We start from the raw sequence: 17,843 nt of genomic DNA, 5'->3' as shown, positions 1-17,843 counted from the left end.
ATCTTGTCCCTTCCTAACCTCTGAACTATCCTTACTTCCATAATCAGTAACCTTGTCTAAATCCATAGTGAATTCTTATTCTGTCTATCTGTAAAAGCATCCTTTTCCTAGTCATTTTGTCAATGTTGATCTATTAATTTCATTCGAGTGACCAGCCTAGTGCTCCAAGCTGGACAGCGAGGAAGCAGGACTGAGTCGGGAATCACTCCTGACTCTTACCTGTGCCGTCCTGGTGGCTTAGCTTGGATGCTCTAGTCCATAGTCAATATTTTTCTGATTTTAAAACTGAAGCCTCTTTCCATTCTCGTGCCTATCTCGCAAAAACAACCTCCACTAAAACCTCTATAATTCCCTCCGTTTTTGTGATAGCAACAAAATTTCAACTCCTATGTGTACCTAACACCCATTCCAAAACAGTGGGCCACGATTTTAAAATCCAGAGAAATTTTACAGATTTAAATTGCTTCCGACTTGGACCTTAAGATTTCAATTGTTTTCTGCTGACCAAATTATTGCTTGTGCTTAAGTGCAACTATTCAAAGTGGCTCCCATAACAATTTATAACAATTTCAGTATTTTTGACCATATTTGGTGTTTTTGCTTAGTCCATTCCAAAGACAATCTTGAAAGGCAGGTTTACAGCTGAAAAGTCAATTCTGTTTTTCTCTTGTGTTTGCTGGGGGAAAGTAGGGCTGATATTCTGTCTGATTTGTGCTATTTCTGAATACCTGCTCTCTCCTTCTATCTCTTTGCATTGCCTATTGGGGGTTGAGAGGTGTTGCAGGGGGAACCTCTAACCATAGTGCTATCTGATCTGAAACCAATACAAAAGTATTATTTTCTGTGCTGCATTTGTTTTGCTCATTGCTTATTCCTAGTGCATAAAAGATATTATTCTGTGTTCTGTCACCCCATTGTTGATTGTTGTTTACCTATTAAAATATATATTGTGATTTTGATCTTAAATAAATTAATAAATAATACATTTTACAAGCCAGCCTGATTCCTTGTCCAGCGTGACCCGGGGTATTTTTAAGTAAGGGGTGTGATACAAGAGGTACATCTTTCAAATAATTGATCTATTAATTAAATACGTTTTTACATTGCGCTATACGCTAGGCTGAGAGCAGAGTGTATCGCCTGATTGAAATCCTTAACAGTTATATTTTTCTTTTCTTTTATAAAAATGGACATCATCCAATTAGACAAAATTAAAAATGTTCCCTGGCATAAGGAATCAAGTCTGAGTGATGATAAATATGTGTTTATCTAGCAGAAAAGTACTTCAGCAATTTAAAGAAGAAATCCCTTGTCCCTACTGATGCAGCCTAACTTAGGCCAAGATATTGCCCTATTTTGATTACTAAATGACTTGATTCCAGAATTACTTGTAAGAGCTATGTGAAAAGATCATCAATCTTAGGCTCTTTGCAAGTCAGTTTCTTAGAAAGTATGGGTGCCACACCCATTGTAATGGCTATGTTGGATGTGATAAGGTGGTAGTTGGCAGGGGTGTTTTGCCCCTGATATTGAGCCTGCTACTGTGCCTTGGAATCTGTGACATGCCCATGCTTAATCTATACCTACAAAATTAACTGAGTTACTATAAAATCACACAGGAATGTTATACCTACACAGATCACACACAAATCTTGCTTTAACTGGTTAAGGATAATGACAAGTTTCCAGTGCACATGACTGTTTGTCATTGGATAGCAGCAAAGACGTACATTTTCAAAAAGCAGCTCTTCTTTGTGAGTCTCACGAGAGCAATTGGCAATACTGCAGCTATTTGACAAGCCTGAGCAAACCTCCTACACCAGGCACAATATTATGCAACCTTGGAGACTGATTGGACAATCTTTTCTTACTACTACTACAAATACGTAAGATGTTCTAGCACCTTGAAGCGTCTTTTGAGCTAGATGTAATAATAATAATGATCTTAGACCAAATAATCTGAGAGACTCAAAGAATATGGCAATGTACTACTGTATTATCAAATGAATAAAGCAGGGTCAACTGGCAGACATCGGGCTGATGCATGCACACTCACAAACAAACTTGATTGCATAGAGGTCTTATACACAATATGTGTCATCTATGAAGGCATTCTACGTGGCAAAATAGAAAACCTATCAGCGGAAGGGATTGGTGAAGGGGACAAATCTACTTATAAAACATATAAGGGTTAGTGTATCATTTTCTGCCCATTATCTGTTGGGCACACCTTGAACTACCTCTAAATACGTATAGTACTGATGTTAGTGGACATAACAACTTGGTTTGGCTTCTGCAACATTGTGTGGTTTTTTGTCCCCGAACCCCGCTGATTGGTTGGCATACTATCCCAACCTTGGACCTTCGGCTCCTTAGCAGCACATACATGAAACGAAACCTAGGTGTTTGAATCCCATCAGACTACTTCCCATTTTCCAACTAGCCATCATCTGTCATCGGTAAGCTACCAGCCAAAGTCTTCCATTTGTAGTTTGACCTGTGGCTGCTCACTGTCCTGGAACATTCAAGGGAGTTTGAGCACACCTCTATTTTAGCTTAAATCTATAATGAATAGCATTTGATTTTGACGACTGAGTCACATGTGAAGGGACCACGAATTTGTCCATTTCAGCCTTTCATTTACTGCTATTTGATGTAATTATGCAGGGTGCTCCTCAGGAGAAAAACATTCAAGAAAACACACCCAATGTGAGTTGCATTATTATTTAAAATCCCAAAAATGAATGATGAAAGCCCTAATACCCCCACAGTGTGTGGTACTCCCACGTGCCAGGCAATCAAATACAACTCATTTGTTTTTCTTAAGTTGTCAAAATGTTCATTTCAGATCTGTGAGTAACATAACAAAATAGGCACTAAAGTATACCTATCAACAGAACCACTCATTTAAATGTGCGCTTCAGAGAGTTGTTTTAAATACCTGCTCTGTGTTGAGTGCAGCTTGTTTTAAAGGCAAGCTTCCTCCGTTCACCCCATCATGACATCCAATCTGTACACATCCAGATAGGAACGCATCAATGCCAGTATCCCAGTAACACATGAGCCAAAGGAATTCTCTTTAACAGTGCCACCACTACCATGTGTTGTGATGAAGCACCTACTTTCAATAATATAATTTGTTATATCCAAGGGTGATATTATTTCTTGTGACTGTTATTCCAATCTGCCCACATACTGCACCAAATCCACACTATAGTAGCATCATAGCACCAAGGCTTGTCCGTGGACTGGTGGTCTGCACTGTCACCAAGGGCATCCAGACCTTTCTCTACTGGAAGAAAGAACATGACTGAGGGAATGCCAAGAGGATGGGAAAGCGGGACGTATATGCTACAAGCCCAGCGAGGGAGAGATACAGAGGGCAAAGTATGAATAGTGATAGGGTTGGTGTGTGTCAGTCCTGTTAGATGGACCATGCTTTACAAAAGGGAGAGGGCACATTTGCCCTAAAGTGTTATGCTAATTGGGGTTTTGTCAAGGCAGATTTGGAGACTTGTAAGGTATTGCGCAATGCATCAGATGTGTGGAGGTATTTCCTATCGAAGATCTATGTTCACTCTCATAAATACACACAACATTCTAAAATGAAATAGGCTGAAGTGGGGGACGGATTCGACCTGTTATGCATGTATCTTTATTTATGTATGCGTTTAAGTTTACTGGATGTGCGCTCACATTGACAGAACATTTTAAAATGAAACAATACGTGCATAAGAAATGGAACTTGTGAAACCAGGCCACTGTTACGCACTCTGTTCCTCTGCGCAACACGCTGAATATTCTTACTTCGCGTCACACTACAGTTCATGTGAACGACCTGTGGTCAACTAAAGCCTTTCGCCATTTGTAGCTAGATGTTTGACAAACCCGTTTAATAGCTTGCGTGGCTTGTGCATTGAGAGTTACCATGACAACTGAGAAAGTCATGTTTTTGCAACGGTGCGTTGCGATGGGTTACACGACTTTGCTACATTTTTAGGCATACAGAAAAAAGCCCATTAAAACGGATTAGGCGCTCATGAATTTCATTGAAATAGGGGTCACTCCAAACTAGCATAGCCCATTAAAGGTGTCTTGAGTCTCTTGGAAGCCAATATGTTATAGTTTTCCCAAATTCCGGGCAGCACAGTGGTGTGCATTGTGCTTTGTGGGATAGCCATGCGCGTTCCATACCTTTGACATCACCCGCATTTGGAGGGTGTCAACCACCTTGGACGCGTACCCACCCTCTTGTCTTCCGTAGACGTCAATAGACCCACCCAGGAGAACCTTTACCAACAGTCAAAAATGCACTGATTCTCATTGACCTCCTCCACACCAGAGGCATAGCCAGAATTGTCTAACAAGTGGGGCCTGAAGCTAATCTAGTTGGGCCCACCGCAGAGGCATTAACATCTGTAAATGCCCACAAAGCGCTGTAGAGGAGGCTTTTACAGATTTTGGGTGGGCCTTGCCAGCTCATAACCTACCATGTATACGCCTCTGCTCCACACACCCGTAAAACAGAACTGATTTCACCCACATTGGAGAGGAAATTAATTTATAATTGTGGTCTTTCCTGTACAAAGACACACCCATGTAAATGCACACAGACATATGCAACCCCACCCAAACACAGGTACACCAAAATGTGTTCTGAATGTTGCCAGTGTGCTTGCTTTGTTCACAGTTTACTGCATAACAAGCGCATGACTTTTGACACAATGCATGGTTTTCAAATGAAGGTGCTCAAATTCCATATGGCGGATGGGAGTTTGGCTGCCGTGTCACGGCCCTGCAGCCTGAGCAGCCTTATCTGATCTGCGGCCCTGATCTCAAATATTTGCTGTGTTCTGCGAACCAGGTTCCCCACTTTGAGCAAGCACACCTTGCAGATGGGGTGTGTTCGCACACATGACAATGACGGCATGTCAGCCATAGCTATGGAGCTGGTGCACTTGAAGTCAAGCAATTGACAAACTCACGATGGATCAGACGGAAATTGATGACATGTATGTGAAGCTTGATGCATTGTACACACACAAATGTTTACTAGGAAATGTAACATCTGCGCTATATAAGAAGAGGATTTTGTTTCCAAAAGCGGAACACCCTGTGGCCCTAACTGGAGGCCTCTGTATGGATTCCGGCCAGATTGAATGAGTTGAAGTAATGCCAATCCTACCCGTTTATTTATTTATTTTTATTCTTTTAACGCGAATCACGCCCAAAGGCCTCAGGGCTCACAAGCTTCGAATTTGCATTGGGAATAATACAGCGGTGCAAAGGACCGGCACCGGCCAACACATATATGGTGAAAGCAACCAACCACATGCAATATATGACTGGACATGCAACGAAAGCCCCTAAAGGTAGAATATATACAGTCCTTGAGCACAGGGCATAGTGGCCACATTGGTGTGACTTTCCCGCAGGAGCTGGGAGACAGAGTATCCACCACCTGACAATTGCTTTCTGGATTTCGAGACCAACTTTATTAATTAATAACCTCCTGGCTGGTCCCTTAGCGGCTCTTGCTAAGGGCGCCTGCTAAAACCAGCCACCCATAGCGGGACCAGCTAAGGGACTTCGGAATAAGGGGGTAAGGGTTTACTGACACCGATCTCCTTACCGGTGCCTTTAACCCTTACCGCCCACCTCGTAATGAGGCCCACTGGTTGAATCCAATGAAGAGTTACATCACGCAGCTTTCCCAGGATAACCCTTTGCAGACCAGCAATGTGCATCTGTTAGAGGCATATTCGATGGTGAAGAGATGTTGACATTAACCAATGAAACAATCTCTCATCCTATAGCAAGCACATATCCACAATGAAAAATCAATGTCTCGGGAGGATAGCTCAGGTGCAACTTGCTCGCCTTGACAGCAAGACGAGACGGCGCAATACAGGTTCGATCCCCGGGTCTGCGCTTAGAAACCACTCGGTATTAAGCGCGTTATAAATAACCTATAATATAATACCAATAGGCTGTGAAATGCAAATCATGCGTATAACGCATGCATTAAAATTGCATGCATGATTTTTTCTCCACTCGACATTTTCATACATTTGTATGGTGGAGTGAAGGCATGGAATGAAATTAATGTTTCCACCTCCCTCATCCTCCCTGACATACAAATGCAAAAGCATGATTCGCTAGTATGACATTTTCATGCTTGGGAAAATGCTTTTGGATTCCTATGGAATCCCACTGTTTTTACACCAGCAAAATAGTAGGCGAATTCTATATGAATTCACTGTACATGCTGCTTGGCATGTGGCATTTACTCAATTTGCAATGCAAAGCACAAAAGAAAGGTGTGCAATCAATTTGAGCAACTTTTTCGCACCTTTGTTTTTGTCATTTGTTCTACAAAAGACAAAAAAATGCATGGAAGGGACTTGTTTGCACCAAAGTACAAAAATAACAAGCCCTCTCTGTGTGATTTTTTCAAGGGGGGAAAACGACCTCCCATGTGTGTTTGCTACACCCACATAAGCACACGTTGTTCCTGGGTGCACCCGACATCACAAAGACCTGTGCTCTTTCGCGGTGGTCCACTTTAATGCAGATGGAGACGAACTGAGACAGACTATCAGAAAACCTGCATCCAGTTCATCTTTATTGCTTGCAAATTCCTTTCTGTGTCTGCGCACTTGCTCGTGCCCCACTGATCCAGAAGGTGCCCAAGTGACCATCTTATTGCAATGTCTTGTCTAGTACCTATTTACACTGGCATACAAGACTAATGACCCGATTCATCAAACTTTTAGAAAGGTGCAAAGTGACTTTGCACTGGAAAAATACACCTTTGCATGACTCTCTGAATGAGGGTGTTTGCTCGCAGTGCAAAGTGACTGCACTGAAAAATACACTTTGTGGCTCTGTAAATCAGGGTGTTTGGTGGCAGTGCCAAGTGACTAACCACTGGAAAAATACACTTTGCGCGGCTCTGCAAATCAGGGTGTTTGTTGGCAGTGCCAAGTGACTAACCACTGGAAAAATACACTCAGCACCTCTGTGAATCAGGGTTTCTTATGGCAGTGCACTGGAGAAGTACACTTTGGACTGCTATGTGATCAGGGATTTTGTTGCCAGTGCAAAGTCACTTGGCTCCGCACTAAAGGTTCGCTGAATCAGGCCCATGGTTGGAGCCAAAAGGTGTAGCCCATATAAAGTAAGACATTTCATTAACTTGAAAATCAGAAGTAAGCTTCGGAATACTACGTTTAGATGCCAACCAGCCAATACATTTATTTCAGGCTAAACGCCCATAAAACAAAGAAAATAAACAGTGACGAAATCGCAGAATGTGGTGCAAGATGTTAGAATATCAATAGATACAACAAAGGTGAGGTATACAATAAGTGCACCACCATAGGCTATAGTTTACAGTAGTAGAATGGCCTGAGTCTTCCTCCACACCTGTATTCTACAGATAGACTTTGGAGTAGCTCTCGGGCAGCGATCAAGCATTCCCCACAATGTACACAAGCAAGACACCTGCAAGCCGCAAGCACATTCATCCCCACTGATTAAGGTGTACACACGATGTCATTTCTTCTTAAAATCCATGTCGATAAGTTAGCTTTGAAACTGAAAATCTGTGACTTTACACACGTAAATTGCTTACTATGAGTCCAAAAGTAATAAAAACTCGGTTTTAGACAAAACCTCCTAGTGCTCACATACAATAGACGAAAGAGTACCAACGGAATCAATAAATATACACTGAGTGAAAGCCAATAGCAGCACTTAACAGAAGGTGCAATTTTCCAGAACCCATCCCTGTGACAACCTCCAATTGAACATCAGAGTTTCTCAAACCTACTTACAATTTCAGGTAGCACAGAACCCACCTTCCGGAAGAAGGTCAGCACTACACCCAGGAGCCCCTCTCACCACACCTTAGTGCACACTTTTTCTGCCAACACCCCACTCTACCCTCTTTCTACAGTGCCACCAGCTCTGCAGGCCCACTAGAAATCTCTTCGACCATGGCCTGCAGAAGCAGCCGAAGCGCAAGTATCGGTGAACTAATACAACCCACCAAGACACGCATCTCCACATCCCGCTATTCGCTCCACAGGAGTTGGCAACTCACAGCTGTAAGTGGGAGCTCTCACTGAGTGTGTTTGAGTGTACAGAGGAATGTGCGCAGCTCACTCTAGCCGATTTGAGCAGTAAAAAAATTTAAAAAAGAGATGAAATTCAGGCAATCCTAATCTCTATTTTTCATATAGTGCTTCACAATTGAATAATCTAGTTTCTTGGTGCTTTAACGATATCTGTTCATGCAACCCAAATGGATTTTACGTAATGTAAAAACATCATATCATTGAGGGGCTGTGTTAGCCAGGCTAGATTTGCGAATTTGTGACATTCTAACATGGTCCCATGTTAGAAGCGAGTGCTTAAAACATGGGATTTCCTCCCAGGATATGCAGAAATAACAACACAAACTCCTCTGATGAAATTCAATTGCCTATAGAACTTGACTAGGCTTCCCAGTTCATGAGCCAAATGAGAAACAAACACCCACCACAGGTTCCCCAGAATCAATCCAAGAGAACAGTGGAGCATAGGCAGCGGAATTGAAGCTAGTGGGGAAGCGTACAATACAAGGGGATACCAGGGAACACTCCCAGGTGGACAGTGGCGTACTTGATCCAGAAGGGGAACAGAGAGTTCCTGCATTACAGGCTGGAAGGTAATGGAGACTCAAAAGTGGGTCGGGCTAAGGGTCCCCATAAAGGCTTTCTGGTGAATTTCTAGCCCAGAAGGGGAGGAGATTGGAGGAGTTGGAATTAGCTTAGATAGACGCTGGCCCAAAGAAGCAGCTTACTCTGGCAGCCAATGGGAGGAGAGAAAACCATTTAGACAGGAAGGGGAGGAGTATAAAAAGTCAACAATGTCGGTCTGTGGGTACAGATGAGGTCAATGAGCAGGGGAAGGTAGGACTAAAATACCAGAAAGGAGTGTGCAGCAGCTGGAGGAGGGACTGGAGGAGACTGTTTGGAGAGAGTGAAGATAGGGTGTTGGGATTGATGGAGTGGTACTAATTTGGGATTTTATAGCTATGTGGGTGCATGTGTGAGAGAGAAAGAAGATATAGTGTTGGGTGAGTAGAGGTGTTAAGGAACAAGAGGGTGGACAATCAGCTTAGTGAGCAGGACACCATTTCGTTAGGTGTGTGAACAAGAAGGATTTCCGTAAGCGGGCCCTAAATATCTCGGTGTGGGTTGGATGAGTACCTTAGTTAGCAGGACACAATGTGCCAGGGGCTGGTACAGTGATCCAGGCATTATATCACTAGTGGTTGGAGTAGTGAATGGAGAGAATTAGAGACAGGAGTAGTGATAGGACAACAGGATTAGAAGGGAGGTGGAGAGCAAAGAAAGGAGAAGGGAGAGAAACGATAAGGTCAGGAAACAAGGAAACTAAGTGTAGAAATTCAATGAGAGAGAGTGAGAGTGGAAGAGAGATAGAACAAGGCGGCAAGGGATAGAAGAGGAAGGCATTCTACTGGGGGAAAACTGAGTTTAAATGTTGAAAAATAGTTATACAGATGAAAGGCATGCCATGGTGATCAATGCACACCATCTAGGGTACTTAGAAAGTCCCTCAGGGAGTCAGACAGATAAGGCCATGGCCTTTAGGCCTCCCAAGAACCCGGGTAGATGGGATGGTAGGGGTTGTCTGTCTGTAGCAAACCAATATTGAAGCAAGCCATTTTGGAACTGGAAACCTGGGCTAGGGAGGCAGGAGACCCCTTCAAGGTTGGCTGAAAGAGTACAAGGATCAACCTTACAATGGGAACCCCAATTGTCTCTTTATGTACACATATTGAGAATACAAATTGAAAAAGTATCTACCTTGTCATGTGACTCATTGGAAACCTTGTCACACTTCTTAATTTGCAGCTGAACCCAAAATCTGAACTCTGCCAGAGTTGTAAGAGCATAATTGTCTAAAAATGTCAAAAAGTGATATAGTTAAGAGTGTGGGTGGCAGGTACAATAGTGGGGGTGTTTGTCTGGAAAAGGTGCAGGCACATCTTTGCTACCGTGAAAGAACAGGGCCCTTGGCAATGAAAGGCAAAAGGAAAAGGTTAGATGCATCTTTTCCTAGGGACATGCTGGTATGGGGTCCTGGCACACTTAAAGATAGATGCACTCAGCACATCATACCCATCGTGGTGTCCCCTGTAGGCTCCTTGTGTCACTGCTGATGGTTCCGGCCTCTCCCAGTAACAATTGCAACAAATACAACTAGTAGGCCATGAAATAACATTTTAAAACGAACATTTGCTCTTGGTTGAGCTTTGCTGTGTTTTGCATTTTGAATTTTTTTGAATTTTGTATCATTTATATCGTGCACCGGACGAACTAAATCGAATATAGGTGCAGATGGAAACTTTAGCATTTGGACTGTCTTTCTCCAGTGTGATAAGTAAATTGCCCCTGTGGCTTTACCATGGGGAATCTAAGCAGAACAGATGGGTTAAACCCACAATTCAGAAAGCCTAATAATGATAGGTACATGTTACTTTTTCCAGGCCTGGAGGCTATCCAGAATGCCATGCAAGATGTGCTGTGTGGAAAAACATGTGCCAGAGGTCGTAGGATAAGCTGCTGGCATGGTAGCTGGTGAGGGATGTTACCGGTACCATGAGGATGGGGAGAGATCAGCCCTAGTCCCGCTCCGCCCAGCCCCCATCCAAGAATCAACCTCACACATCTTTGGAACAATCATCCCAGTCTAGAGCCACAGGGAGAGGGGATGGAAGATGGTGCAACACATGCAGGATCGACCACAGATAATAAACATTACCGTTTCTTCAACTAAAGGTGCTTAAACAAACAATGCCTGCTCTACCACTCGTTTACAAAACAAAAACAAATACTTAACAAGTGAAATGTGCAACTGGGCTATATTATCCATCATCTTGTGCAATAGCCCCCATTGCAATTTGGCAGCACTGAAGCAAAATAGCACAGACGCTCAATTTAAGACAACAATCTTAGGGCCTGATTCACAGAGCGTTTTTCAATGGGATGTCTCCATTATAAAACACTCTGTGAATCAGGCCCTTAATGTCTACCGCCAAGCACAATTTATGCAATGTTCCCTTAGACCCATATCTCAGCATCTAGGTCTTCAGTTATTTATTGATGGTAAATCCTTTTTCAAAACCCTTGGCAGTATTCTGAAGGGTGTCTAGGCTTGACTCTTTGTAACACGGGCAGCCTTTCTGTATAGTGTCCATTTGCTCAATCCATCCTTCTCATCTTTTAACACGTTCTGCAATTCTTCCTTCTCCATCTCTATAAATCCCTAGGGTGACTCACTCCTTTTGACTCCCTCTTAATTCTTGGATTCACCAATTATCCCTGTCTGTTGATGCAGAGACTCCTTCTCCTTTTCAGTCCTGTGCTCCCGCCTTTTTTCTCTCAATCCTTCACACTCTCAGTATTCGGGCCACACCCACTCTTCCTCCTTTTCTTTCTACCTTCCTCTCCATTTCTGAACTCTCTCCTCTTTCTCCTATGATCGCAACCCCTCAAGTGTGTCCTTCTCTTTCTCCATCCACCATCAACATCTCTGTCTTACTCTTTCGCTTCCTCTTTGTCCTTCTTCATTTTTGAACTCCCTCGTTAGTTCTCCCTCCACTCCATTCCTGAACTTACACCTCTTTCAGCATTTCAATTATTAATTCACTCTTTCTCTTTGTGCATCTCTAAGGACCTGATTACAAGTTGGGTGGTATCCTGGCTGGGATAACGCCCAACTTTATTTGTGTTAGAGCCCCCGCGTCCTGCGGTATTACCGCCGGGTAATGCGTTGGGCGCTAACTGTTACTCCCCATTCCCAATTGGGAATTTTCAGTACAATTACTGTGCGGTAGTACCACTGGCAGTCATTGCACCAAAAATGGGCATTTTTCCGGCGTGTTTACCACTAGGTCTGAGCTGGGGGTAAACACTCCAGACTCGATATTAGACGGACCCTTAAATGAGGCGGTAACACCATTACCACGGCATTTAAGGGCTACAACCCAACTCGTGATTACCATAATTGTAATTGTATCTTCCTTTGATAGATTCATTTCCCTTCAACAATGTGTTCTCTCTGTTTGTGGATTCCTGTGGTCCCTACTTCCTTCTCCTTTTTTCACCCATCCTGTGACTCATACATTTCCCCTCTTAAGATGTTAATCAATGAAGGCACTCTTTGCGAAGTGTGCTAGGAAGTGCCTCTGGCATTTCTCAGATATGTACCAGATGTATGTTTCTAAACGCAACTTCTTTTGTGGAGTATACCGTAAACTGAAAGCACTAGAAAACAATGTTATCTCAATCTCAGACAGGACTTCTGTAGTAAGTGAGGGTGGAATCCGATGCTTTACCCTGAGCACTATTTATTTCGTCACTATATCTGGAGATGGTGTGCTCTCTGAGATTATGAACTGTGCTCCGGCACCTTCGGTGTTCATTCAGTGTGTTTATAAAAAACATTTTACAAAGCAACCTATTGCACTATTTTTAGAGACCCACTGCCACACACACATTTTTGGTTGTGTGTATTAGGTGGACCTGGGAGCACTGCCCATGCGTTAAACGTATTGCCATGGGGAGTGAAGCTAGGAGGGAGATGAGGGCAGGACAGTCCCAACATTAACACCTGCATACAGTTCTCATGTTTTGCACGGTTCAGTGCAAAGGTAAAGAGTAAAACTAGGAAACATCTTCTGTAGTTTTTAAATGTATGCTCAGTCTTCTGAAAAAGTAAACGGCGCCTGCAAATTGCGCATTGCAGACAGCATTTACCAGTGGATTCCGATGAAATCTGCCAGCTTTTAGCAGGCTCCTAATGGAAGCAGGTTCAATAGGGATCCATTTGTGTTGCCCATGTATGACAGTCTCATACAGGCATGAAACTAGTTTTCCTTCAACACGGAGCAGGGAGACACAGCAGCCATTTTATGTATGCTACGTGCCTCTTCTGTGCCTTGAAAGCAAATGAAAATGGGGTCGAGAGTTAAATGAAGTTGTGAAAGCAGTATGGCTTGCTTTTACACCCTTACGCCCCATTCCGCCCCATATAAAATGACCCTGCACTGGAGATGTGGCGATGTGAGGTGGGACACAGTGAGTGTTGTTTTGCATATTACCCACCCATTAAGTGCCCACGACCATGCTATGGCCATTCCCACCCACTACCTTCCCTTCTCCACCCAAAGCATTCACTCCTGTGATCTCTTTGAGCTTGTGGTGTGATTTTAAGTGGATTTCAATGTTATTTCTGAGCAGTATCTGAGCAATTTTCTGAAGTAAAGAAATCAGTGACTTAATTGCAGCTACGAACCAGCTCTTGGTGTAATACAAATGTTTTGCCAGTTATGCCTCCACCTAGTTGATTTATGTGCACTATTTGTGCCCTTGCATTTCTTGCTTGTACTGAATTTCTGTAAAAATCAAGCATTGGCTCAGACAACAGTTCTTCACTCTTGCATACGTAGTAGCTTTTTAAGTCTTATGGCAAAGCAGCACCATTTGCCAATGGGTGTTAGGCAGGTGGAGTTTCTCACTATTCTATTTTTTAGGTCTGCTTTTGGTTCTCAGTTGAATCCTCCTTCCACCTCTGTCCACTAGTCCAAATGAGGGTCTTATAAATGAGGGCCTTTTATTGACTAGCTCGCCTCCTCTGGACTCCATTGGGAATCTGTGATGTGCCGGAAGGCGGCTCCCCTTTATTGCCCACCTCCGTCTTTGCATCTTCTAGCGGTAGGCACATAGTGGTCCACCTGAGGTAAACCCAAATAAGCTGGCGCATAGAATCCTACAATCGCAGGGCGTTGCCTAGCGCTACACTCTCCCTGTGTCACTCGCTTCAAGCCCACGCAACATTACTTTGTGAACTCTTTAACATTGTTTTATCTGGGTTTTGTGAAACTTCAAACTGTTATCCTTGAGTTTATATCCTGTCTCGCTCTGACATACAGTTGTGGTGTATTTTTGTTATATTTTTGTTGTTGTGATGTCTTTTAAGAAGCGATATGAAGCTGGACTAATGGTTATTGTGCGTTATTGAAACACACTGGAACATGATGTTTTTAAATGTAATTGTCTGTTTTTTTTACAGGTTCTGGGGAAAAAGATTAACATTCCAGATGGAGATGATAATGATGACAATGTTGCAGATGTGTCGAACAGGCAAATGGCCAAGTTGTACATGGTAAGCACAAAACCACTTTTTGAACCCGAAAGCTGAAATTAGCCATTTCTGATCACATACAATGCACTCTGAGACTAGAGCTCAGACACCAAGCGCCTAATTTATGGAAAAGTGTGCAGAGATCCCGCAAAGCAGGTGCCCCGAGAACAAGTCTCTGTGAGCCTGCCCGCAGATGTTTTTTTGCACACTGTGTGCATTCATGGAATTGCTTGCGCAAAGTAACCGTATACGCAAGTTGCAGCCTGAACGCCCCCAACACGCCCACATGCAAAGCAAAAAGAGCCAGAACAGCTACCTTTGCATGCTCCCCCGGCACAAATACATGCACCCTACAAACAGTGCTTGGGGCTCACCCGCAAACATCCCTGCATCTCGGGGACCCTGCGGAGGGTCCCCCATAACTGTTACCGCCACCCGACAACATGCGTAAGATTTATCGTAACTTGGGTAAAACTCGGAAAATCTGCGTGCGAACCTCCGTAAACCATTACTGCACCTGGCTACACTTTGTATGCGCACTCCTAAGCCAGATTGGAACCTCGGCTGCTTACACTCACCCCTAAATAAGACACCAGATTTTACCTCTGCACAATGAATCCTATGAGCAAGTGTCTGTATGCCTGCCTTTCGGGTGGCAGATAGTATGAGGGGTTTCCCTAGCCATTTCCCGCTGAGAGGTAGCATGCTTGGATCCATGAATACGTATCGTTCTGCGCAATAGTGGGCGTGCAGTGAACTGCCTGCGGTCCCTCTCTCGTAACGTCCACATTTTCCCTTCTTCTTGCTCATTTTGCAAATTCCGCCCCCTACCCTGCCCCATGCGCAAGCCACGCCCACGCTCTGCGTGGTGTCTTGCACAAGGCACTCGGCCTCTCGCAGTGACATGACAAGCCTGTGCGAAGTCCCCTCAAAGTACAAAAAGTATTGCACAGTCGATCCATGAATCGAATAACGGGATTTTGCGTGCAGTTTGGCGCACAAAGTCCCTATTTTCTGTGCATATATTTCCATGACTCCGGACCCAAATGGTCTGCTTTACACCACATATATATAGGCTTTGAATGGTTATGTGAGATATGTAGGTCTCCTGAAAACGGAATTTTCTTTTTTTTACTTTGCCTTCGAAAAGAAAGAGTGCCGCATCCCCTGCTGGACATACAATGCAGTTCTTGTTTATGCCTACATTATTTCCATAATCACATTCTGGCTAAACTCCAAGACCAGGAATACTTTGGAGAATTGAGGCCCCAGCGGTTGAAATATTAGTTACAAACATTTGGTTTTATTTATGGTTACATTATGGACCTGGCTGGCCTAAAATGATTTGTTCAAAAGTCAAATTTAAATTGTTGGGTTGAAGATCTGTTTTATTTCGAAGTTGTGAATCAAAGTGATTTCGCTTAAAGGTCTAAAAGACCAACACATTTCTGTGAACATGTTTTATAAAGAAATTTGAATGCGTTTAAAGAGTGTGCTTTTTGGACAAAAATGAATTAATTTGTAAAACGAAAAAGTGCTTCGAAAAAAAAACTGCTTTAAAAATAAGTGATCTGATACTGTATTCACTACTTTAATTCCGCTGCATAACAACACTCCATAATCCACTTTAGCGCCAAATAGCAAATGTATCGAATTTTTCGTACGATTCGAAATTTGAGAATAGAAAACAATGTCCTCCTTTTATAGAGCAAATAATTCCAATTAGGACTGAGCAAAATCGGTCAACTTATATCAACATATAATAAATAATAATAATAATAATATATATATAATAATAATAATAATGATATATATATGTCACATATGAAGGTATGGAAGGTTAAAATGAGGTATTCTACACAGCACTTGTTCGCCTCAAACAACTGAGTTGAGAAAGTAGAGGGTAGTGCATGGAGGTACCCCATTGTGGTCCTGATGCACGATCGTTGCAATCACGACGTTAACAGAGCGCAGGGTGGCGGGGTGCAGCAGACTTCCAAGCCACCTGGATCCCCAAGCCTCCACATATCCTCTCCCAGGCCATCAAATAAACGAAACCCTGCCACAGGAGTCTTGCTGGAGCTGGCCTCCCCACCCCAGGGTCTCCATTAGACAGATCCTCCAGCCTTCCAGCATCTCAGGAACACATCCCATAGTGCTTACCGCATGTCCTCAGCCCTTTCCGGTCTTCACGGCCTGCACACAATGACCCCAACATTCAGATCGCACAGCCCCTCCAGCTGTGCATTATATCACAGCAAGATGGTGCACAGGCAAGCATTCTGGGGCTGCTTCCATGCTCCCGCTTAACTGACAGCTTTCTACGTGGCTACCTGCACGATTTTATGCCTCATGCAACTCCTGCTTGGAATGATTTTAGAGAACTGGAATACAGTTTGGGAGGTGTTAACCTTTATTATTATTATTATTATTATTATTATTATTATTGTTACTATTACTTCGACTCCATTCATTGAGAATGCACCTATCTTCGGGAAGCAATGGAATGCTTTGCAAGTCAATAGGGGAAGAAGTGCACCGCAAGGGAAGCAGATAGCAAATGATCAATAGAAGGGAGTAGTGAGAGAACAGGGGAGGGGGACTAAGAGGGTCATTTGGCACCAATGGGTCTACAAGAAAGCACGGGAGGGAATGAGTTTGTTGGGGCTTGGACTGAGTTTGGATTAAGGTGTTAAAGACCAGCCACTCCTTGATTCAGATGGTCTTGAGGTCCTTCCTGAACCTTCATGACATGAGTCTTATGATGTGCGTTGCCATAGCAATAGTACATGAAGGTAGGGGGCGTTTAATATCAGGCCCATAAAGAGTCTTCACTACGTGTCCAATTCATGAAGAATCATGCAATTGTATCAGGGGCCCTTCAAGGCAAGTGATGACTGGAACACCAAAGTAATACAAAAATTAGCATACACCAAGCAGGAAGTAACACAGTTTATTTAGGACCAGACTCAGCTGGGAGAGCACGGTTCAAACAGCATGGTGCAACAGAACTGAGTTAAGAGAGCTATCAATGTCACCCACTCTGGGCAAACTATTTATACATAATCAACATGATTAGCATACATCAAATGAAACATGTGTTAAAACATCCTACAAAGCTAATTGGTGGGAATACATCAGAACTCCTATATCTACACATGCATTGAATAATTGTGATTGGTTCATGCCTTTCCGGTCCTCACTGTCCAACACCATCCCACACTGATTGAACTTTATTCATCTGCTATTGGTCAGTTCCCATCGACCACACATGACAACCTGGGATTGGCAAGGGGAAGACATTTACACGGCATCCGACCAATGAGGTATCCCGCGAACATACGCAAAAGCACAGAACACTGTTGCACTCTAAGGACACCAACAACTCTCCCGGGATTGATTCCCCGTTTCTCACCCTCTTGCCCCACAGCCCTCTTCCCACAACCATCTGGCAAGGGGCAATTTCAAACTGTTTACCCCCCGTGGTTTGAATTTTCTTTGCCTGTGTCTACATTTGTAATTCTCTACACTTCCCAGGGAACACCCAGGTGCCTGGATTCCTGGCCTCAAAAGTATCTGTTGGTCCCGACACAAGGCCTATAGCAGCACAAAAACAACTGTCT

General features: G+C 43.4%; 1 protein-coding gene across 1 annotated transcript in view; it reads left to right on the top strand.

Moving 5' to 3' along the window:
• Positions 1–17,843, top strand: part of SCIN (scinderin) — a 535,504-nt gene that overhangs the window by 341,482 nt on the left and 176,179 nt on the right. Inside the window, exon 5 of the mRNA XM_069648620.1 lies at positions 14,149–14,241. Within this exon, the coding sequence (XP_069504721.1) occupies positions 14,149–14,241 (93 nt within the window). The remainder of the gene's footprint in view (positions 1–14,148; positions 14,242–17,843) is intronic.

Source organism: Ambystoma mexicanum, chromosome 2q, assembly GCF_040938575.1.
Source record: "Ambystoma mexicanum isolate Mex_15411 chromosome 2q, UKY_AmexF1_1, whole genome shotgun sequence".
NCBI classification, from domain to species: domain Eukaryota; kingdom Metazoa; phylum Chordata; class Amphibia; order Caudata; family Ambystomatidae; genus Ambystoma; species Ambystoma mexicanum.
This window is presented reverse-complemented; position numbering and strand designations above follow the sequence as displayed.